The sequence below is a fragment of the Ostrinia nubilalis genome, chromosome 12 (assembly GCF_963855985.1).
Source record: "Ostrinia nubilalis chromosome 12, ilOstNubi1.1, whole genome shotgun sequence".
Classification (NCBI taxonomy): domain Eukaryota; kingdom Metazoa; phylum Arthropoda; class Insecta; order Lepidoptera; family Crambidae; genus Ostrinia; species Ostrinia nubilalis.
The window spans coordinates 9,218,559-9,243,523 of record NC_087099.1 but is presented as its reverse complement, the minus strand read 5'-3'; the positions used below and the strand labels follow the sequence as shown (position 1 = coordinate 9,243,523).

The following is a 24,965-nucleotide window of genomic DNA, read 5'->3' as shown; positions in this document are numbered from 1 at the left end:
ATGTAAAATGGTTGACCAATATTTATTACCGAACTTCCAGTGAACTTTGATTGAAATCTACATAATAATTGTTTGGTTTGTATTTGAAAAAGAAAGTTATTACTTAGTACCCTTTTCTTGAATAATGTAACTAATAAAGAACAAAATAAAACCTGAAAGAAGATTAAAAACCGGATACATTGTTCCAATCCCCGTTGTTAGCTCGTCCGAACACCATTTCCATTGCTGTTTATCAGATCATCCTGACAAAAACTTTTTGCTTGCAATCTTGGACATTATCAAATCTCATTGTGTCGACTGGAACGTCATAAAGTTTAATAAAACAGAGTAATTCCGTTGATCCTGTCTTATTTATGGCGTCCTGTTTATTCCTTGTTTATATGAAGCGCTATAAAAGCTGCTTAACGCCTCAAGCAGAGCGGAGACGTTAACTGCACGTTTGTCACTTACTCGCTAAAATGAAGGAGCTTTCTGGAGTGTAACATACGCTTTTTTGGAACAGAAAAATATGGGCGTATTACTTATAGCAACGCGAGCGCAGTAGAGCAGTGGAATGCTTTTAATGTTGCTATGGGTTCCTTTCCCGATAAGTTAAAGGAAATTATTCTTTTTTTAACTAAGTGATCTTTTTTGATTCAGTGATAACAAAAGTTACAGTAATGATAAGTTTGTTATTGTTAATTAGTTCTGATAAACCCATCTCTTATTTAACCTAAGACCTGTGCTAAGACCTTATAAAATGACTCCCAAGATTTACTGTATTTTTTATATCTTATTTAATTTTTAAAAGATAGAGAAGAAATTATCTGCACCGTTTTCGATACCAGTGTTGGTGCTCGTCTATTCGTAGTTAACTTAATGAAAAGTATAAATAATACTTTTCTTATAATAAACGTAGTTCTCAAGTTTGTATTAGCAGAAAACTTAATACAATTATAACAAAGTCGGCAAGGAACTCGCATTAAGACTTCAGACATTGCTAATTGCAATAAAATATTACTTTTGCACTACGTTTTCACTGGTTAATGTAGCAATAAGTTTTCATTTGGGAAGTTTGAAATATGAAAGGCTTCGTTTTAATTAAGTAATTAGCTTGTTTAATGAAGATTTAACATGGAGTCTCAATGAACGGTGGAAAAATATTCTGATTGTGAAGATATAGACGGGCTAATTACTTAAATAAAAAAACACTCGCTATAACTTTTTACAGAATAAAATTAACGGCTGATATTTTCATTTTCATGAAAGTAGGGTAATAATGTCTACTAAAAGGGACACAGCAATTTTGACTAAAAACTTTCTAAATGTTATAGCAATACAATTTCTTTAACTTTTGATGTTCTAATAAATTCGATTCGATTTTAAATTTACGGTTTCTAAACATTCACGCAAAATTTGCATCTGAAATATCTACGAGTACAATATGGCCGCCTTTAAAATTCCTAACATATAAATTCAGAATAATTTAAACGCATCCATTTGTACAGATTCTCGCGCTAAGTGACGTCTACCAGCGTCTATCAAACGCATGTTTACAATGTTAACTTAACAAAAATCCTTTGTGTCTCTTACTATTTTACTCTTCATTTAAATTTCAACTCAGCATCCCAGCGGGCTGCATGCGTAAGTGCATTTTTTATGAAGTCTTTAACCTTTAACTTTGAATTTAAATGAGTTAATACATCAATACATCATCGAGTTGTACAGCGGTGTTTGTGAGCGCCTAAAGAGTTATTGACTCGTAGGTTTGATTCTCGGACGCAGCGGGGTGCTGAGGCCCGTGAAATGGCTTGCTCATTCTTTGTATGACATGCGACGGCTCGCATTGGCGTGTTGGGAGTTGTGTTCCTTGCTGAGTACAGGTTCCATAAAGGCGTAGTAGAAATAATAATATTGTTAGGAAAAGCTTAGATGTCAGCGTAGTAGGCTCTGTTTGCAAACTGTCTGCGTTGCAAAATATGAACTCATCTCTTTTAATGCCATGTTCTGTCTTCGGACTGCAGATGGAATTAAAAAAGATGATCTTTATGACGTCATCTAAATGAAATAAAAATATCTGTTCCTACGACTAGATACCTGGGCTTTAAGACAATTCGTCCCTTCATTTTGTTTAAAAGATTGTTGTAATCTAAGCTGCAACTCACACGGAAAAGAAGGAAACTTCCCTACATGTCAAACAAATTAATCTACTTTTATTTTGTTTGAAAAACGATAAAAACGCTTGTGTAGCTGCCGACTAATGTTAATGTAGAGTGTGAAAATAATGTATTTAAGTGCGTGGAAGTGTGGTCTCTTGTAAAGGCACCGGCTAGCTACACATGAACAATTATACTATAGGATAGAACTATGTCAATTACAACTAAGTCCATAAGTACATATTACAAGTAAGACAACAGAAATTTTACTTTTACGCAATGAAATAAAACAACAAAACCGATTTGGCAGCGATCGCAATGATTTAAGAGTAAGCGCGCGCGCAAACATTCTGCCCGTCATCGTCCAGTGAAACAGTGGGCAGAAAAAACACACAACGACATCTATTTGCCCAGTGTTTGACTTCTACAATGACTGGGAAATATTTGTATGCATATTTTAGAAGGCTATTACGATGCCGTCACGGTTTTGTCAAAGTACCGGTACACAAATACTTGAGTTGCCCAATAACCGAGTATATTTCTATGACGGGCCTATTGCTAAGCAGTAAACGGAGTTAGTATGGACCATTACACTTGAGTATTTGTAAAATAGCCAAACGCTCAACGCGGATGTTTATCAAATACTCGTTAAGTTTGTGGTGTGTTTGAATTTGCGTGTGCTAAATCATTGGATAACCACTTCAAAGCCGACGGCATTTCCATACAAAAATAACAGTAATCTACTTTTTACTTTCTCACCTTTATTAACTGCTAAAATGATAAATAACAGGCGTAAATGACTCAAAACATTCGTCAATTAACTTCACACTGAGAAATCCCATTTATTATTGTTGTTCTCCGTCTGTTGGTTTTGGATTTGGTGCTATAATATAATGTTGTTTACATTAAAAATGATAAAGACCACCCGGCTGTATGAGCACATTCGGATCCGTTTCGAGCTTACAGTTGGTTCGAGTCAAACAGAATGGACAAACAAATACTAGGAGCGATGAGAGCTCCTTGAGACGACAGCGCACTGAAAACTTACGATGCTCTAAACCATTGCAAATAAAAATGTTTGCCAATGATGTTGGGGTTGAAGTAGTAAATAAATTCTATTTAATCAGAATAAATACTTACCGATTTAACGTACAGCACATGCAAAGCGAAGCTATTGTTTCTAGCTATTTTGGTTTTAAATAGCACTTTTTACTTGCTACATAAAATTCGTCACAGTATTTATTTTAACGAGTAGGTATGTGCCGCCATTCATACTGTTTCTTAAAGTTCAAAGTTTTCAACAATGCATTTTTTAAATAACTCACAATATCAGAAGAAATCTATAGCCATTCAAAACACAAGAAACTGGTATAATTTACTGAGAACTTTTCTCTTGGGAAATCAAGTCCTTCGATTTTTACTGTCCCTATCTTAAACACTTCATCATTTTACAGAATTGTCTTTTTACCGTTTGTTCCAGATAGCGATGCTTTTCAAGTGTATATATTCTTTTTATTTCTTACAGAATTGTCGCTTTTACGGATTGTACCAGAAGGCTACTGCGTACCGGAAAACGCAGCGTGTGACGTCTACCTATAAGGTGGACCGACGACCTCATAAAGATGGATGGAGGACGCTACCAACCGAGTGATGTGTAAATCTTTGGGGGAGGCCTATGTTCAGCAGTGGACGTCCTGTGGTTGAAATGACTATGCTTGTGTTGAGTAGTCTATGCTATTTATTTAGTTACAGTTCACAAATATAACTCACGTGGATATTGTTTGAAATACTTCACACTCCTCTTTTATGTTAAGGTATTTATTAAGGTTTAAATCGGAGAGTTGAGATTTGCCAGATTCAATAATTGGAATAACAATAACAGACAAAACATTAAACCAGACTATAAGACGTGAACAAAACAATTGGTATCTAGAATTAGCAATATTATTATGACAAAAAAGAATGTCAAGAAAACCATCTTGAAACAATAAGGCAATGACTGAAAGCAAATGAAAACTAACTTCAAAAACAAACAGCGCTTCACAGTTGAACAATAAATACCACGAAAGTTGAAAAGAAAAGCGTGTAAAAGCACATTAACGCCATCAAGTCGAAACTATCAAGTCTTCAGAAACTCGAAGAACGTTGCTAACGACGTTATCATGGGGCAAAAACGTCAGTTTGAAAAGCCTGAAATGCGTCGGGGAGACTAGACGAAAAAATTCGTTTCCGGCGGGTGTGCGTGCATACAACGCTGACAGTCAGTGTTAAGTTACAGTCTAAAAACATCAGATTTTTAATAACTTGTGCTCTGTCGTGCGTGACACAAAAAAAATGAAAAAATACTTTGCAGGTTCTTTTTAATCACATGAAGCTGTAATATGTATCTATCTATACGATACTATATCGAACAGTTTGGTTTTTTTTTGCTTGAACGCGCTAATCTCAGAAACTACTGGACCAGTAGTATAAATAAATATTTCAATGTTAAGCTAGTTTAATATTAAAGAGTGTAAGTATGCCCTTATTAGAAAATCAACCAATACTTCTTAACCATAGGATCATAATATTCACTAAATCACTATTTAAATAACAATAAAAATATATGTACACTAACCTGGATTTGCAGCTCGAGCAGCATCTCCGCCTCATTTAACACAAACACTTCACTAACTTTGCCTCGACACGTCTGTTCACTGTGGAGGTTGGAGAGCGACTGACAGTTTGGTACTCGAATCGTCATAAAGTAAACGAGTGAATGAGTGAGTAAACCGAGTGATGCCAATTAAATGCAAGTTTTTTTTTTATAAAATCTATACTTCTATACTAATATTTTAAATAAATAACAATGAAAAACCAGTTTTTTATGAGTTTAATTTTTATTTATAATTTTGAAAGTTTTAAATTATAAAAAAATGTGCAAAGCTGGGGCGGATCGCTAGTTATTTTATAACTTCGTTTAGGTACTGTCTTTTAACTTGAAAACTTGTAAATTGACGTTCCTTTGGAAATTGTATTATCGGCGACTTTTGTGAACGAAACAGGAATGAAAGGGTAGGAAAGGGAATTAAATCGATTGTAGTAACAGTATTACTTACGTAGGTTTTTTTTCAATACTTATTTAAATTACATCCGTACTTTTGTTTTTTTTTTTTCAATGTATTTTTGACAGACAAATTTTTGTGTATAATAAAAAGTATCTAAACATCTTATGTTTTTACTCTACCTACCATCCCCGTACCTTACCCTGTACGAGTCGAGACGTACCCGCGATCCCCTTGCTGATAGCACGCACGGCACCGATGGCGCAGCACGGCCCGCGCCTATCCGTAATGTACCCAAAAATATGGCCCGATAGAGGGGCTAATTCCGCTTACACCTCGCAGTGTCGGGAATTTGTTAGGCTATTATAATATCAGATTGGCGGATGAATGTAGAATGTAATTGGTATACTAAAAAGTGTACTTTTGCCTGAAAACGTCTGTAAACGAATAAGAACAGTTATTACCTAACGCACAATTTTAAGTACTGACTTGTTTTTTTCGTATCACTTTCAATTTATTAAGTCATAATGAAATTACTTAATGACGTTTATGTTTTGTATTCTTTTCATAATTTTCATGATAACATTTATCTTATTACTTATGTACGCATAATGCTTTTTATTTTCGATGAAGTTTTCTTTATATCCTCCATAATTATAAATCAGAAATATGTAACCACTTTTAACATATTTTATGATTCTTTCTAACTCCAAGTAACTAAATAATTCTCTATGACTTTACAGAAGTAAGCGCATGTCACGGTAAACGGGCGAGGTTTCCTTTTTTCTTTATGTTTCTCATGAATAAACAATAAAGAGAGTAAAAAATATTCGGAGCTAAATATAGTGACGACAGGAAACCCGTACGTGGTTCATAAATTATGCGTCTGGGAAAACGTACGGATTAAGTTTCCGCTTTTCAATATGTTAGAGTTGTTTTCTTGTATGAAACTTGTAATTTACTGGCTGGTATATCTATCAAATTTTTATTTATTATGTTCCAGCTTTGATTCATTCGGGGGATATTATAGCTTCTTCAAGTTGTAATACCTACTTTATTTGTGAAATAAAGGAGAGTTTGTTTGAGATACCTGAATGAGTGTCTTTTTTGTTATGGTAAGTTCAATTTAATCACTTTCAGAATGTAATTTGGGTAAATTATTTCGTTAATCTGATTAGATCAGTCAATCAATGGGAATAGAATTAGCGACCTTTCTAATCATCAGTCTGATACCTACTCTAAACCGCTAAGCTATATTGTGTTTCTTATTAAGTATTCAAATCCCCACCTTTTCACCAATATTTGAGTAATTGAAAGTAGCACCTCAACAATGTTTATTATCGGGAAACAAATAAAACCCTCTCTCAAAGTTGAAATGAGTTTCCGAAACTGGCCCATTAAACTTTTGGGTGTCATTAATACAGATCTGGAATTAGTCAGTGTCGTTCCAATTGCCCATCCAGGTCAGGTAACTCCAAGTTATGACGTTTCATTTACATTCCGATATTTCTTGGCTTCTTGGACATATTAATTGGTTTTAAATAAACGTTAGTAGATTTCCAAGTTAATTTATATTCATGACCATTTATAGGTAAGTACGATAATAATATCTGGATGTTTAAATATTAATACTGGATAATTAAGTGTTGTAAATCCTAGATTGCATCAATCCTTTTAAGATAATATTAATGTTTGTATGGACCTTAGTTTATTTGTACATCGTGGTGATACTTAGTTCCATAAGATTTTCCACATTCTTTAGAATATAATTTCAGAAACGCAACATTTTACAAGCATTTTACTACTAACTCGTTTCAGCCAAATAACGTACTTACATTAAAACAGACATTATTTACTTGACCATTAAACGGGCACACTATAACATTGAATTCTTGATCCGTAACTCAAGTAAATCTATTCACATTGTGGGCTATAAAATAAAGAAATTATTTAACGAATAGGCGTTTTATTATTGCCCAATTTTGCAACAGACAACGGAGTACAGACTATAAAAACTATGAAATACGTTTATTGACAAAAAACTATGAGTGGCATTACTCATACCTTGCGTATTGGCTCCGTGCACGATTACAGCGCCAACTAGCGTCCACAACTTTGTGGGTTCTGTCACATTGACATTTAGGTCGTATATTTGTGAAAAAATATCGAAATGAAAAAATAACAAATATTTTCAACTAATAAATTGTTGTGATACCACGATTTGGGTGGAAAAAAGGTTTTGAAATCATTTTGGTCATTCAAATCAAATGAGGTAAGTCCAAAAAGTGTGTTTAATTTTGATTGTGTCAGGGTTTGTTTACTTCATTTATAGTTGTAGTTTTACAGTAAAACAAAAAGAAAAAGCTACTTTAACGGTTTCATTATATAACAGTAAATATATTTAAATGTTTCTGTATCGCTAGTAATAAATTAAATATCGTTTTCAGATCGAAATGAGTATCGTTTTGAAGACCGGGTTTGTGAGAGTTACAATATCAAATTCCAACCACAAACCGTATTTAAAGGAAAGTTGTTGGTATTGGCTGGACAAGTCCAAGATGTAGAAGAATTAAGAACAAAACAAGGGCAGAGTTCAATAATTCACGCTCTCATCATAAGGCAAACATCTGTGCACAACAACTACTGTGACTCATTTTTGTACTACCACGTTGTATAGTTTAGTTATTTCCAAATTGTAAACGGCTATTAAAACAGCCCTATCGAAATACAGTCCACTCTTTTATTTAAGTTCCCAGTAGGACCCTTTTCATGCGATTAATTAATGATATTAAAATGTATTATGTAGAATCGCTTTGCCATTGACAGATACATCTGATGACAGAGCTTACATTATTTCTACTTTTGACCACCATGAGCGCTGCGATAGATTATGTCCCCCCCACCTAGTACTTCGCACCCAGCGAATATCATAAATCACCAGAATAGGGCCCACTGTCGCGTGATATACTTGTAGGACACTCGATGGTACTACAAGTGTAGCAAAACTCGCTCTTATTTCTAGGGCATTAAAAGGCTACCTTACATCTGATGTGCTGTTGTGTTGTACATCGTGTTTTTTTCGTCGTATTTTAAATAAATATTTAATAAACGACTTTTAGATTGTCATTCGTTATTAACCTATGTTATCATTGTATAACATTAGTCATGTGGCTGTGATAAAGCTATTTAAAAATGACAGTATAAATAAATTATCAAAACGTTAAACACGCATGTACAATTTGGAACGTAACTGAATCCATCAAAGTAGTTTAAATATTTTCATTGGCAATGATAGTTTTTCTAGAAACCTAGGGAAATAAAAACATAAAAAACCCTTGAAATTATAATGATTGAACTTTAAGGGCTTGGTGAATTCTTATGTCAAATTAATGCATTAAATAACCTCCTCCTTTTTTGAAGTCAGTTAAAAATGAAAATTAAATGAAATTGGTATTTCGCAAATTCCGAGTGACAACGTGACACGTTGTTACTTTAATCAACATAGAAATCAAAGCTCTGAAGATAACTTCAACAAAAAAGGTAACTATAACCTTATAGTCTCAAAGCTTCACAAAAAAGGTAGCAAATACTTCATAGACAAATCGGCATTAGTCACCTACGATCAATCACCAGAAGTAGGCGCCAGTTGCGTGCGGTGCGTTGTGTGCGATGTCATAATTTGTGTAGATTTCGCTCACCCGTGACTAATGCTGGGGGCTTAAATATTACTTCCAAGTTAAAGTTCAACCATTTGTTTGTATAGAAAAGGGGCGGGATTAGGTGTAGATTGTAACAGAAATAAGAAGGGAGGAATATAAATTGAATTTTAAGGCATTTTATTAATCCAAGTTCCTTCAATATCAGGTTTTTAGGCTATTCAGAGGTTAACTAAATGAAAGATTGGCACGGGAGTGCTAAGACAAGATAGCGACACACAAAGGCTGTAACCACATAGGTATTATGAGTAAGGTGTATTAGAGTTTGTGAAGTTAGGGCGAGTAGAGTTAGAAGCTAGGCTCTACATGAGATCTGATAACTTTTCACGGTCTTATCTTGGCAATATTTTTCGTGAAAACGTTTTGTTGCGATTTATTTAATCTTTACATAATTAATTAAGCAAGAGCTGCTACTAAAACCACCCTGAAAACTTCAGGCCTGATGCGGAAATTATTCCACAAAAAACGTATTTTATGCAAATAAATTGAAAGTTCCCGCGTTGTAAGAACATCTGTTGCAACAAGAAAGAATGGAGATAACGCTACACAAACTTTGCTTTACTGCCACCCACTACCATTTGTTATTCCGTCTTGTAGTTTGTGAGTAACTGCTGGAGTTGAGATCTGATGAAAACGTAAACTTTTACAACTTATTCCGTTGTCTAGACCAGTGAATGAAGAATTTACAGTTTACAGCACATCAGACTATAGATTTTTGTCGAAAAATAGCATCTATGAAAACTACAGAAGATTCATTGCTGTACCGTCTGCTTCATAGTATATTTGGAACTCAATGCCCTCACTCGTATATTACAATCTGAAAGTTATCAGGCAATTGTTTAAGGCCGAACTTTCGGTGGAATATTGGAAGCCACGTAGGGCTGTGCTTACCAAAGTAAATTTTATCGATAACTCAACACCAACGTCGCAGACGCCCCTACACCTGAAGTGCAGAACTGGAAATTGGAAACCGTAACTCAACAAGTATTAGGGGAAGGAAAACTCCCGCCATCTGTAGGCCTTATCTATCGCTATAAATACGGAACCGTGGTACGGAGGACGAATTATGACTTGGAAGGTATAGGTACAGTCGACAGCAAAAGTCGATGATCAAATTCAGAAATTCAACACTAATTGAACAATGTACGCGTTAGAACTAGAAGTTGGCGATTGTAAAATCAAGATTAGCTTCAGACGCCACACAGTTTGGACGTTAACTTCATACACTAGTAGGTATTGAATTTAGAAATTTTGATCATCAACTTTTGCTGTTGAGTGTACCTACCTACAGTCGCACTGTTATGATGGTTAATTCATGCACCCCTAACGTCGCTGTTTCATATTTTTACTAGGTTTTTTGTGTAATTATTGTCAGTGGTGCGTGACTTCTTTCGCCATAAAAATTTGGTGGATGATAAGACAAATTGGAATTACATGTTGAATATTTTGTTGCAAGGTTAAGTAGGTACATATTTCCGTGCTTGGTTGTTTGTTAATGCCTGACTTTTGAAAGCAGGCCTTATGTGGGTAGAAGATGTGGAGGAGGTAGGTAGGTACTAGGTAGTATATCTATGTGCCATCACCAGACCTATAAACCTACATTTTTGTCGCGAAATTGCTCCTATTATAATTAAGATGCAAAAATTTTGATTGGATCTGTCGTAACGTCCATAAGATGATTTAGTTATTAAGTCTGGTAGGTAATTTATTTCCATACTGAGCTATGTGTTGTATTTTAAATAATGTTCAAAAGTTCCAAAGACCACGAAGACACTAATTAGACACAAGGCTTGGAATGATGAGCTGTGGTAACAATGTTACGAGACTCTACGACGTAGTAACTACTAGTCTGCTGACCATTATGCTAAATAGCGTCCTTGCGCAAACGCATCTCAGTGACTGTTACTGTTTATGACCATAGAGTTGTAAACAAAGTGAGAGTTAACTCATGATCTATTTATTAGTTAACTCTATCCAATATCCATCTAGGTTTTAATAATCTAAGGCTGCAGGCTAAAGTAGATTCTAGTTTTAAGTTTGGGCTAAAGTATTTTATGAGCCTGTTTTTCTGTAGCACAACCTAAAAAATATATCAAATGAGTCACAAATAAAGAACTTACCTTCCCCTGGCCGTATGACCTTGAATGAATCAACCACCTTATATACGCCCTATTCTTTATTTAAGGGTTGTGTCCGACAAAAGAAATTAAATCAAAAGTTATTCACAAGTTATTCTTTGAACAACTGCCCACTAACGAAAATAACACAATCGATTGTGCCTTGTACGTCATTGCTAATGGATATTCTTTCGACTGTCACCCACCCATCTGTAATGCCATTACGTTATTACATCTGACAGGAACATGCATCTGGATTGATTACGCGTGTAATATTAATCACACATCTCATTACTATCGGGACTTGTTCTTCTTTTGTCAAAGGACGCCACGAGTCATTTGTTTTAACTTGTCACTCCGAACGCTTTCTTTCTCCTACACAATGACTTTGTAAGGCTGAGGCTACACTAACTGAAGCGAGGTTTATGGCGATTATCATACTGCACCGCGCTCCGCCGCGGGACGCGTGATTTCATATAAAAAATCCCGCGCGCAGACGCGTTGTCACTGTTTTGTGCCGCGCGTGTTTTCTATACAAACTGAGGTACTTGCATACAATGAATAAATCTGTCGTCCCGCGTACCGCGGCGGAGCGCGGCGCAGTGTGATAATCGCCTATCATTAAAGAATTGAACATTTTTATACAGGTAAGTAAACTTTTAACTACTAAGTACCTACTACTGTAAGTTCTAGGAAGTATAAACTTTTATAATATGTATTTATACTCAACATAAAAACATTTCCAGTCCACGAGTGTTTTAAAGCTTAATGTAACCTTTTCATGAACACTAGTGTGACTTAAACTTTATACGATGTATCGTCGATTAAACGCATGAGCTTTTTATTTACTTAATTTACTTTTGATGGCGATCGTCATACCGGGGGCGCGGTCAAATCAAACTAATGCTTATTTTTATGGTCGCACTGGATTCGTACTTTCCCAGTTGAAACTATGAACTGGCTGATTTAAGCTATGACTTAGAGTGAATGTAAAAAAGTAAAAAATTAAATAAAATAGGTCCAAGAAGGCCTAAAGTAAAATTTTTAATCTCCCCATAACTCAATACATTAACATTTGCCCCTCCCGTGATTCAAACCCGCAACTGCAGCTGACCATTTGCCCAGCTATCAAGGCGATAATCGCTTGATCATTCACTACCAAAAAAAACCGTAGCCGAAAATCAAAACGCGCCAAAGTCATGTATTGTGTACCTTCCCCTACTTCACTCGTATGTAGGTACATTTTTCCCTCTGACTCTTGACTCTAGGGGGCTCTTTGCCCCAAAACCGTGGGGAGAGCTGATTAATAAGGAAAATAAAAAACCCGCTGCCTGTTTGATGATTGAAAGGAGTCACGTTCTCCTTTGCGGAAAACGGATTGTGAATTCTAATTTGCCCCGGGGCAAAGTGAAATTTGATGACGTATGAAACAAGGGGGTTTGCTCTATTAATTTGTGTTATAAGGGTGGATAACTTAATTTTTGTAAGTTTATAAAAACATGACTACTATCAGATTAAGTACTAATAGAATCATCTCCTTCAAAAGGTGGAAAAACAATTGGATAAAATAATATTAAAATTAGTTAGTTTCGTAGTACTTGCCTACCTACGTAGCTTAGTTACTCTTACTTAAGCCAAGTAAGTAAGCATAAAAATAGTCGCCTAACCAAATTTTTACTGGTACGGTCTATACTTACCTTGAAAATCCATTTAAATACTCACCGAACTTCTCAGCACTCACCAATGAATAAAACTCAACACCTATCTCAAGTAGGTCTCAACTTTAAACAATCTCAATACGTAAGAGCGATCTCACGCCTTATTAAACTAACTACTGCCTCTTCGACGGGCTGTCACCCAACACCTGGTGAGAAATGCAATCAAGTTTAATTATTACGGGTATTAATAACAAGGGTGCACTTGGGGGAATGCGCGGTTGCCATGGCAACACCCCACGGTACGCAGCCTGCAATACAAGTACGTTCGTAATTTATGGGGTAAGCTGATTACAGCTGTAATTGTAGGCACTTTCAGGAGCCTCGCTGTTTCAAGCTGTTGGCAGTGAAACACCATGGGATGGTATCTGATTGTCAACGGAAGATTATGTTTGAGAGTGGGAGATTTAAGCTCGCGACTTACTGCAGATAAAGTTTCATAATGTAAAATGCTTGGCTAAGCCTAATTTTAACCTTCGCCAAATAGGGTTTGGAAGTACGGACGACGGTACTCAAAGTTAAAAAAAGAGACACCAAGCAGTTGATGTGATACTTAATGCTTTTCAATACAAAATAAATCGATCGTTCGAAAAGATAGAATTTTATAAGGCAGTGTATAAATCAGGAGATACACAAGATCTTATTTAAACAGCGCTAAAATAACCACTCCATTTGCAAGGTAGTGCGGAGGCGGATTCAGACCGATTAACAAGCAATTCACGCTTTACGCGGGAGTTAAGATTTTTAATTGCGAAGAAACGACGCGGTGTATTGGCCAATTAACTCTTCGCACTGCCCGTTTAAATACTATAAAATGAGCGTTAAGTCACGAAAATTAGAGCTAGTGTTCCAGCTTTGAAAGTTCGAAAGACGAAAACGTTTAAATTTGGAATGCATTGGAATTTCTTTTTTATTTGATGCTGGCCACTACCACACACAAGTGGCGAAATGCTTTTTTTTTTTCAAATAGGTTTGGATCTGAATAAAAACTACAATATAAAAATGTAAATTAGTTTAATAATGCTGACTGGTTTATGTTAACCTACAAAAATTATTGATTCGACACTGTATAGGAATCAGTTCGTTACAAATGCATTAGACTACTTTGTAAAATTCAATCAAACCCATATTGGTTCGTTTCGTTAAGGTAATAATCCACTATATGGAATAAATATCAAAATGAATGTTAAAATTGTATAAGGATATCAAACATTTAAAAGTATTTACAAAACAAAATTTTAGATAGGAAATTATACTATATCACAGTCACTAGAAAATATGAAACCTAATAGCCTACATTACATAGCAGTCTATTGAAAACACATCCACAAGAGCTAAGACTCCACAAACCGACTATTACACCGTCACGTAACCTGTTATTAACAGAAATGATACTTGCTTGCTACATCGTAAAACATATCCGAGAGAACCGAGCATAAGTGTCTGTCGTTCGATAAATATCGTAGTTAAACCAAAATACAAGCCGTATGTTATGTAAAATGTTGAGTAACTTTCTAAAGAAGTAGCAGTCTTTGTTTTAAATGGACTCTTATTTTTAAACTCGGAATAAAGGCCATTCGCTACCATAAGTGTTTCGACCATAGCCCAGTTTATTTCGTCATCTGAAGTTCCAAAAGCATTGAGTTTAGTAAGAGCTATAAAGTCACAATTCAGTGCGTTTATATTATATTTTTATACGTATATAACTTTATAGTATGTTGGCACTGTTATTTATTCAGGTCCGCATAAATGACGGTGTAAAAGACACCCACCTCACTTTAAATAACCACAAAATTTCCAAAATATGCATAGACGTTTTTACATTATTTACAATTAACTATAGTATTGCTTGGATTACGTACTAATGATATTCGTTTACAACATGACTTTAATAATGATTAACTTCGATACGTGTGTCCTGAACAACCTGATGCGCCTGAATGACTGGCATATGCTTGCATTTCTCTATAAGGCGATTCTCTGTAACAAACACACACAAATTTACCTAAAAAGGTCAAAGAAATTGAAGAATTGCAGCATAATTTAGAAGGAATACAACGTACCTTTCATAAGGGGGTGGTGGAAGAATATCGCACAAATTCATTCTGCAATTCTGTTCACTTCTCCCACTTCTTTCTGAATGTCTTGTATCTTGCGTTCCTTGTCTAAAGGTGTTCTCTCTGCCCATCCAATGCCACTGAGGATAGTCATATTCCACTTCAGCCATAGCCCACTCTTTATTTCCATCATGATTACTTGATGATCTTGAATGATGAGTCTTACAAGACGGACAATCATCTATAGACATTTCTTGGATATCGTCTATCTCGTTTCCGCATTTCGTCATTTCGCTGTAGTCCTTTGTTAATGTGGAGCTACTACTTCGGCAGCAAGTGGAACATTCTTCGTTGGAATACTGATTGCTTTCGCCATACGATCGCACCATGCTGTTGTCGTAGGAACCTGGACTGACAGCGCATTTCATACAGGAATCTTCTGCGTCCGTGTGATCCTGCAACTGAAGAAAACCGTTAGAAAGATACTCCATATTCTGTAATCTCATAAGTAAGCTGCAAAATTGCTATTAACATTATGTAAGTACCTGATAGTTCAGTTCCGTGTAGATAGCACTGGACGCATATGGTTCGGGGGCGATTCTTCTGTGATCTTCTTGAGGCATGGCACTCATATTACTGGTATGCTGAGGCAGAGTATACTCTGCTTCCATGGCCATTGTTCCTATAGAATGACCACCTACAATTATGTTTATTTATTAGTTCATAAATTTCAGAATATAGATTATCAATTTAAACCAATTCAATTATTCGCAAACTTACTATGAAGTAGACTCTGATGGCAATTCAAAATTTCTATCCTAGGCTCGCTAGACCCCTCAAACATTGGTCTCTCTCTAAGCCAAACAGCTTCTTTTCCTAACAAACATTGTTGAGCATTTGCGATTGCCGTATCTAAAACAGAAAACAATAATTTTAATATTTCAAAGAATTAAGATAAAAATGTTAGCACAATTGTAAAATTCTTACTAGTAGCATTTTGACTCTTCCTTTGCTTCGAGGAGCGTCGTCTAATAAAAACAATAACTCCAGCGCCAACTAATACCAGAATCAATAAAATCACGCACAACGCTAACAGCCAAGTTTCTTGGAACATTGTCAATATTGCTTTATCTCTTGCTGGCTCAGTCCTGGAACAATTTTAATGTAAATTACCAGGGGTGTCGCGCTATAAAACAGAGGCTACACAGAAATTTACTAAGTGACAAGGTAAATAAAAAATAATAGAACTTACTGGACATAATGTCTTTGAATTTGTGTAGGGACCATGTGTATGTGAGCTGGAGTACTAAAAGGCCCATTTCCACGTTTGGTAACAGCAGCAGCTCGTGCACTGTATCTACCACCAGCTCGCAAGGAACTAGCTGCAGCCGCCTTCGTCCGAGCCCCCAGTGACATCTGCCCCACCACGCGACCACCGTTCCCTCCACCAACCCTCACCTCAATCTAAAGCAAACCGAATTAAAACTTTCCAAAAGTAAATTTAAGTTGCCGAAGTTAAATTCCGAATAGAAAAAAGACTAACCAAGTAACCAGAAAGTTCACCGTTCCAAGTATGCACGGGCGGCGGATCCCACCGAATCCACGCTGACGTCGCATTTATCACTCCGGCTGAAATGCTTTGCGGCGGCGCCGATGGAACTAAAATATACACAAATACGTTAGCTATAGCAACTTCGTGCATAAAACGTACTCGACTTTAATAACACAGTACCATTAATCTTACCATCTTCTTCAGTGAATCCTGACTTCAAATTGGAAGGTTTTCCTAACAATAATTTGTAAAACGGCATCAAAAACACATCGTATTGAGCATAGGGCATCAAACCAGTCAAAACGTGACTAGACGATCCACTGTTATGGACAGTGGTCATGGATATGTTTTCAAATTTACTGAATTCGGCTAAACTATCGATTAATGTTGTGTTATTGCCTGGCGAGTTGTGCGCTTCTAATGCATATTGTCGATTTAGAGACGTCCCATTAAACCATATTTTCACGCCTTCAAGGTATTCATTGTAATCGGTTAAAACCTGAAACAAAAAATCCTATAGCTACAAGTTTGGGACTTTATAGCCAAGAATGTTTCGTGAACAAAGTTACTTACGTCCCAGACGACTTTTAATGTAGTTGCCGACGTCCCTTCTACCCTCCTCAACGCTAAAACGTCTTGTTGTAAATATCGACGTGCCTGTACTAATTCGTATTGCGTCATTGGTGGATGGTTTTGAGGCTTGCCTAGTTCTGGATAGGGTGATGATGATTCTGAGTCTCCTTTGAAAGCGTTGGCTTCTCTTCTTAAAACCTAAAATGGACCTTAAATTATTACTGCTGCAACATAAAATTGCTTGTCACATGTAATTAAATTATGATAGTCTCTAACCTGCAGAGTAGCTGTATGCAAAGCACTCCCCGCGGCGCTCACAGCCACACAAGTGAGCCTCCCAGCGTGTTGTGTCATCACCCGGTCCAAGTATAAAGACCCCGAACCGTGAGATGACTTTGGGAAAACCAATTCCTGTGAATCGAATTATAATTTGACATATCACTGGTAATTTAACTGTCTCATAGTCTCATATAATTCAAGTTACCTGAGATCCCTCCATAGTCCAAAAAACAACAGGTTTAGGAGACCCATCAGCTTCACATGGGAAAGACACAGCTTCTCCTTCCCAAGCGGTTTGGTCTGAAGGCACTCTCGTGAAATGAGGTAAAGCTAAAAAACCAAGGTAACATTAAGATAACATACTAAATACTAACTTATTTGTGTCTATGATTGTAAAAGTACTTACAGTGAACAGTGAGAATAGCAGCAGCATGACTATTTCCAGCAGGACTCTCCGCTTTGCAAGTGTACACTCCTGCATCCGAAGGTGTGACTCTGTCTATCCTCAACGATCCTCTCCTAATGATAGCATAAGGTGATAACGAGCCGTTATCTCGAGACCATATTACTGAAACGTCCGATTCTGGAGACGCCTAAAATTCGAAATTGATATTAAGTTTTGATAAATGATCGGCCGTCGAAAGTTAGGCAGCAAATTTCAATACATGGAGAATCTGATCAGATTTCCAGTAAGATAAGACTACAGGATATTGGCAAATTTAAAATCAAGTTACGGAAATTAAGTAACTTTAATTGAATAATGTTTACTGATACATGGAAGCTTTCAAGCCACGTGTCGACTTACTTGACAGTGAAACTCGATGTTCTGGCCTATTAGCGCCGTTATGTTATTAGGTTTCACTAGAAAATGTGGTCTCCGTAATACGAGTAAGGTGGCAGGACGTGACTGCCTCTCGCCCGCCACATTTGATGCCACACATCTATATACTCCACTGTCCGATGGAAGACTTTCGAGAATTTTCAAATTTCCTCCATCTACCACGGATATCCTGCAATATAATTCTCGTTACTTTTCTTGGTTCTCTTTCATGTGAACTCATATTTTGTTACTCTTTGCAATGAAATCTAAGCCTAGGCGCAGACCACCGATTTTTTGTGAGCCGATAGTTGAGTCGGGCTTTTAAGCAGTATGGACACAGAATAATAACAAGTACTACGTACAGAAGTTTTACTTCGCGAAGGTATTTAAAAAAATGTATGCTCAATGTCATTAACAATATGGTATAATTTAGCCTGTCTCAAGAGTCAAGCACCATTTTGTTGACAAACGTCAGTGATCGGCACTGCGCCGAAGCTATAGGGCTGACTTCGGTAAAATGATGTGACGTGAGGTGCCAAACTGCGGAAAATGGCGGAGGAAATACATGATTTAGCATGAATTATCATGAATAATATTAACTACTTATTTACCTCTCAGTGTCTTGAGGCAACTTAAAAAAGTACATTCTGTGTTTTTATTGTTATTTAGGCAGTTAAATACTGCACAGTATTTAGTACACCATTTTCTTTATTTTCTTCCATCATACACAAGAATACGCGTGCGTGAGTCAATGTTCGCTCGTATGTGAGGCCTTGTCGAATAGTATCCTGTAGGTGCCCACCTATGGGCTGGCCCCATCGTGCGTGTTTTGTTTTCGATGTAAACTCGCGGAGATGAACAGGCCTGGTATGGACATGAATGAAAGTGCGCACATTAAGTACACCGATTTGGTATCGGACGATTCTTCATACAAATTAGAATCGGGCCCAACTATAGGCCAACTAAAAATGGGTGGTCTGCGCCTAGGCTAACGGTTAACACGTAGACGCATATTTTACAATGTTCTAGGCATTCAATTGCGAGTTCTATCGTCAATATCAAATCAGCTTGAGCAAGCCAGACTGTCTGGTATGTGAATTAATTTAGACATGGGGTACAGTCTACTGAACAGTTTAGTTCCAAAATAGCACCTATTCCAGCTAAATAAGGTGCCACAGTTTTATTAAGGTTGATGTGTGACTATTAAATAGCACTTTTAGACTAGTGAATTGATGCAGCGAGGATATCGCGTGATGTTATGCAATAAACCAATAATATTCAAAACCCATCTACGCATTATCGCCAGTATTCATGTTCTGGTAACAATAGACCTTTTGTCCTTTAAAATATGTCTCACATTAAGGCAGTATTTATAACAATTACCTTCCATTAACCTCCACGTCCAGGCTCTGTCCATCCTTCGTCCAGTGTACGCCAGGATCGGGCACGCCTCTTGGAGCAGAACATTCTAATAACGCTGGCTCCCCACTCGCTACTTTAAAATCCCGTGGTTCCGATCTGAAGTCGTCACGGAGAACTAAAAAAATACTCTTACTTAATACGAATACCATTTTTTTGTGTACAAAATACTTAGGTATATCTATGAATTTATTTTTGTCAAACAACAATATCAATGTAGATGTTAGTTTGTTAACTAACTAGTATATTTAGTTTAGTTATTTTATCATTATTTCACAGTCATGATTAAATTATTTCATTCAAACAATATAATATTTCTCTACCAATTTAACATATTTTTGTCTTTCTAAGGTTGGTTGGTTGCAGTTAAACTCCATACAAAGACACACGAGGTAGAGCAACTTAGCTTAAGCATCGATCGAGACACCTCCAACGAAAACCAGTAGAGTTTGCTGAAAATTTCCAGCTCGCATTCCCCGAGCTTACACATAGCATATGTTTTATTAATGCACTTACCGGCTATAGTGAGCGTGGCGTTCTTGCTAACCGCTTCCCCCACGGAGTTGCGCGCGACACACCAGTACACCCCCTCGTCACTCTCCTTTTTTCCTCGCATAACCCTAAAAAACGCGCGTTAATTTTTACGTTATCGTATTAAGCTTTGGCCAAACCAACGCGGGCGATGGCGATCACTGCGCGTGCACAGATCACCGCGACCAATGAAGCGTTGATGTGAACTGTTTACTCATCGCTACAAATTCATACACGACATCTGATCGCCATCGCGCACGCAGGCTGCAAGGCTAATATGGTTGAATATTAATTTGTAGTTTGAAAGTTACACAACGAAGACCTTTTAAGTACGTGTAATGGTCATTAGGAAACAATATCTATCATAGAATTAAATATCGTTCTTGCTAACCGCTTCCCCTACGGAGTTGCGCGCGACACACCAGTACATTCTCGTCACTCTCCTTTTTTCCTCGCATAACCCTAAAAAACGCGCGTTAATTTTTACGTTATCGTATTAGGCTTTGGCCAAACCAACGCGTGCAGATCGCGTCAGCGATGACGACGGCGATTACTTACTGCGCGTGCACCGCGACCAATGACAGGACGCGTTGATGTGAACTCATCGCTACAAATTCGTACACGACATCTGATCGCCATCGCGCACGCAGGCTGCACGCCTTGGTTTGGCCGAACCTTTACAAGGGTAATAAGGTTGAAAATTAAATTGTAGTTTGAAAGTTACACGACGAACACCTTTTAAGTACGTGTAATGGTCATTAGTAAACAGTATCTATCATAGAATTATGTCGTTCTTCCCCCACGGAGTTGCGCGCGACACACTAGTACACCCCCTCGTCACTCTCCTTTTTTCCTCGCATAACCCTACAAAACGTACGCGTTAATATTTACGTTATCATATTAAGCTTTGGCCAAATCAACGCGTGCAGATCGCGTCGGCGACGGCGATGGCGATCACTGCGCGTGCATAGATCACCGCGAGCAATGACTACAAATTCATAAACGACATCATCGCCATCGCGCACGCAGGCTGCACGCGTTGGTTTGGCCGAACCTTTACAAGGGTAATAAGGTGAATATTAATTTGTACTTTGAAAGTTACACAACGAACACCTATTAAGTACGTGTAATGGTCATTAGTAAACAGTATCTATCATAGAATTATATGTCGTTCTTCCCCCACGGAGGTGCGCGCGACACACTAGTACACCCCTTCGTCACTTTCTTTTTTGCCGCGCATAACCCTACAAAACGCGCGTCAATTTTTATGTTATCGCGTTACAGGGTAATGAGGTTGAATATTGATTTGTGGTTTGAAAGTTAGACGAACACCTTTATGTACGTGTAAAACTCTTCAGTTCATGACTGATGCACCCAAATGCCTGGTGTTTTTTGTTACGTTAGACTTCAGATTTGTATGCTCTGTCACGTCATAATATGACAAAAGCTATCATAGAATTAAATGCTGTCTACAGCTTTATCTATAAAGGCACCTACAAAGTGTAAAAAATGCATCGTAGTACAAAATCAAACGTTGATTTTCCAAAACGCAGTAAGAAAAGTTAACAACATAAAGATAACAACCCGAAGTCCTCTGCACATAAAAAATTTCTGGGAAAATGTTATTTTCCAGCTTGTTAAAATATTAATTTTCCATAAGGAAACATGCATTTGTATGTATCCAAACGAATTAAGTTTACGAAAACCCTATGTAATTTTTCTACACGATTTCTATTTTATGTTGCAAACCTTAATTCAAGTTCGAGGGAAAACAATATCGATCTGGGTTTTTTCACCTGCAGAATGAGTCTAGTTGGCCGTAACACGTAATCTTTGCAGACAAACATTGATTTAGTTCTTACTTTATTTACCTGCTCTATCATATTTTAGTTATGTGTGCAAAGAAGATTTAAACACTACGAGTATAAGACATAATTTTTCTTAATGAATATATAATAATAGGCAAAATGTGAAAAGCTTTTTCTATTGATTATTCATTTTAAAATCAGGAATTGGTTAGTTTACTCCATTGATCAAAATACGACTGTAACTTTAATACGAGTAGTTAGGTATTCAATTTACCTACTTAGTTGGAGAGGATTCGATTGCCCCACAGAATGAGAGAATTTGGACAGCTCCTAAAAAGCTATTTATTAAAATAGCTTTTTCAGCAAATATAACAAGGCTTTGAAAAAAAAAATTACCAACCTAAGAAACAGCAATCCGTCTTCAAGCAGGACCCTATGAGGGTTGTCAGTCGGCGCGAGCGGTGCCCCATCTTTGTACCAATGGATTGTTGGCTTCGGCTTGCCTTCCGACACGCACCGTAGAGTCGCAGGTTCACTTCTCCCCACGATCGTATCCACAGGATGCTCCTTAATACGCGGCGCACGACTTTGAGCTTCAAAAAAATTCATCCACAATACTTCGTTATAAAAACTGTTTGAACAACAAACAGACAAACTTTTTTGATTACAAAAACTGTCCCCGTGTTTGCTTTGGAAGCAAACGAAGCGATGTAAACATGGGGCCCGTAATGGGTAAAATTAAGTTTGGGCGCAAATATTTGTGGGTACTGAAACATTTTTCCGATAAATACATGAACATTAGATACTCTACTCTTGCCCATGCCATGGTAAAGCAATTAATAAAAATTAATTTTAGAATGAGCAGGAGAACGCTATTTTAAATGTAAGTAATTAAAGGGACACTTAAATGACAATTACTTGCAAAACATTTACATCTTTTCATCATTTACATTTCTATTTCTTTACTTTATTTAGGTACTTAGTTCATTAAAATCTTTAAAATACTTAAAAAAGTATAATACTAAATCAATATTATAATACATTTTCATTGCAACCTTTGGGAGCTTTTCGGCAAACATTAATTAATATATCAAACAACGAATAAACACAATTAACTAAACTGAATGTGATAAGGTAAAATTCTCAGTAAATCTGCAAAAGAAACTTCTCTTAAACCACTTCATCAACTATTAAAAAGTAAACTTTTATCATTAATTAATATCGCGACAAAGAACTCATAAAGCTTAGGACTCTACCAGTCATAGAGCAAAAAAAATCGCCTTTGTTTAAACTTTTTTGGCTCACCTCTTGCGAATGGGTAGCTGAACAAAAGATGCAAAACCACGACACTCTTGAACTGGTTCCATACACGTTTATCTGTTTTTATGGATCCCGCGACCATAATGACACTAATTAGTCACTTTGTCACACATATTTCGGCACTCAATCCAGGAACGTCACTTTTTTTTATCCAAAACTATCGGGCAAGATTGTAGTGAATATTTCGAAACATCGCGATGTGTTTGGAGCGCCGAACGATACGACCTCCTCGTCTCACTTCTTTGGGCTTACTGCCCCCTCTCTTGTTGTCATTTCGCGCCGACTCCGTAGCGTCGAGCTTTCGGACTGAAGCGAGGTCCGATGATGATTTAGCACGTGGTCACTTTTTTGCGAATCCTCGTGATAAATGCGTCCGTAAAATCTGCATGGGTGTTTTGTTGAACAAATTAAAGCAGTTCGTAACCATAATAAATTATTCATTGTATCTTTCAATAAAAACGAAAATATTTTTCTGATGAATGCTTTCATTTACGTTTAACAAACCATTAGAATAAAACATTGTTTTGTTTATTTACTTGTTAAACATGATTGCTTAATATTGTTTAACTGTGTATGACTACAGTTAAAACTATTAACTAATTATTCACAAGATAATGTTAATTCCTATAATATTAAGTTATCGACACCCAAACAAGATTAACAATAAGAAATTCCTATCATTTTTTCTATTGTCTTGCTGTTACTTATGATGTTAGGATAGTAAATACAATAGTAAAACAATTAATAGAAAAGCCAACAAGCACAATATTTATATCAACTGTCCGATGTTACCTATATTATTATGTCCCGTTTCATTTACCCCTTATCGAGAATTTAATATATTGTTTTTGTGCTCTAACAACAAACTTAGCGAATACATGATCATAAATATAAAATTATGATTCATGCATGCAAATCCTATTCATTACGCAACTAAATAATATCCGCAATTATAATAATACAATAGACATAATTATTTGTGTACAAAGCAAAATTATTCAAGCTTTGCACACAAAGCTTTGTTTCATCAAACAATTATACGCTAATTAGTTTTCAAAATTACCAAACAAAATCCACTTAACCGATTTCATTTGAACACCTATCCCTGAATTAAACCAGGCCCAAATAAGGGAGCTTCGACAATTCTGGCCACGCGTCAGGTTGAACGTGTCAATTGGGACGCTGAGGCATTCCCATCACGTATCTAGTTACCTAACTGTGGTGAGGCCACAAACTTACGAACTACTGGATAAGGGTGCTGATGTTGAAACAACTTGCAAATGTTTGCAGGGCCAAAGAAAATAGGTAAGGATATAGACACGAATCACTCAGATACGCTTGAAATAATTAGAAACTCGTGAAGAGTAATAATAATTAAAACGATCATATTATTAAGACTTGGCCACGTAGCTAACTCAGACCCAAAAGTCAATACAACCCCTATAAAAAGGTACAATACCTGGTAATACTTATGTGGATACGTATTTGTGTTGGTCAAAGTTTTTCAAGGTAAGATTGAAAAAAGATGGACCCGGGATTGCTTTGATGAAATTCATTCTTAATGTTCCATTAGATTTCTTTGTAGATATTTTCATTACTGTGATGATAAGTGCTCAATTTATTATCACAGAATAGAGCATAGAAAGTATACAGTAAAACGATGCAGAAAATTGGATCGATCAGTCAACAGATTATTATTTATAAATTGAAGCAATTAGTCTAAAATTCAATCAATGCAAATTAATAGATGGAACGATAGCAAACAAGATCTTCCAAGGAGATAAAGTACTAAATAAATTACCAATGAATGTGAAATGATCACAAATTGAAACTGTTTTATGCTAAAGATAATAATTATGGTCATTGAAGTAAGTATTGA

The 24,965-nt window shown here is 36.5% G+C and overlaps 1 protein-coding gene across 2 annotated transcripts; it reads right to left on the bottom strand.

Annotated features, from left to right (window-relative positions):
* Positions 1–13,724: 13,724 nt before the first annotated feature.
* On the bottom strand, positions 13,725–23,378 carry LOC135076911 (roundabout homolog 1-like). 2 transcript variants are annotated; one of them, XM_063971428.1, is made up of 17 exons: positions 23,072–23,378; positions 22,167–22,359; positions 19,944–20,047; positions 19,392–19,545; positions 17,994–18,198; positions 17,595–17,781; positions 17,394–17,518; positions 17,186–17,320; positions 16,910–17,107; positions 16,529–16,835; positions 16,328–16,443; positions 16,037–16,248; positions 15,772–15,932; positions 15,565–15,696; positions 15,330–15,466; positions 14,791–15,245; positions 13,725–14,707 (listed from the first exon to the last, which is right to left on the bottom strand). In XM_063971428.1, the coding sequence occupies exons 1-17, from the start codon at positions 23,166–23,168 to the stop codon at positions 14,626–14,628; spliced, it is 3,000 nt and encodes a 999-aa protein (XP_063827498.1). In that variant the 5' UTR covers positions 23,169–23,378; the 3' UTR covers positions 13,725–14,625. The 2 variants fall into 2 exon arrangements, with proteins under 2 accessions (XP_063827498.1, XP_063827497.1); XM_063971427.1 differs by having other exon boundaries at positions 15,330–15,481; positions 23,072–23,377.
* Between the last annotated feature and the right edge of the window lie 1,587 nt (positions 23,379–24,965).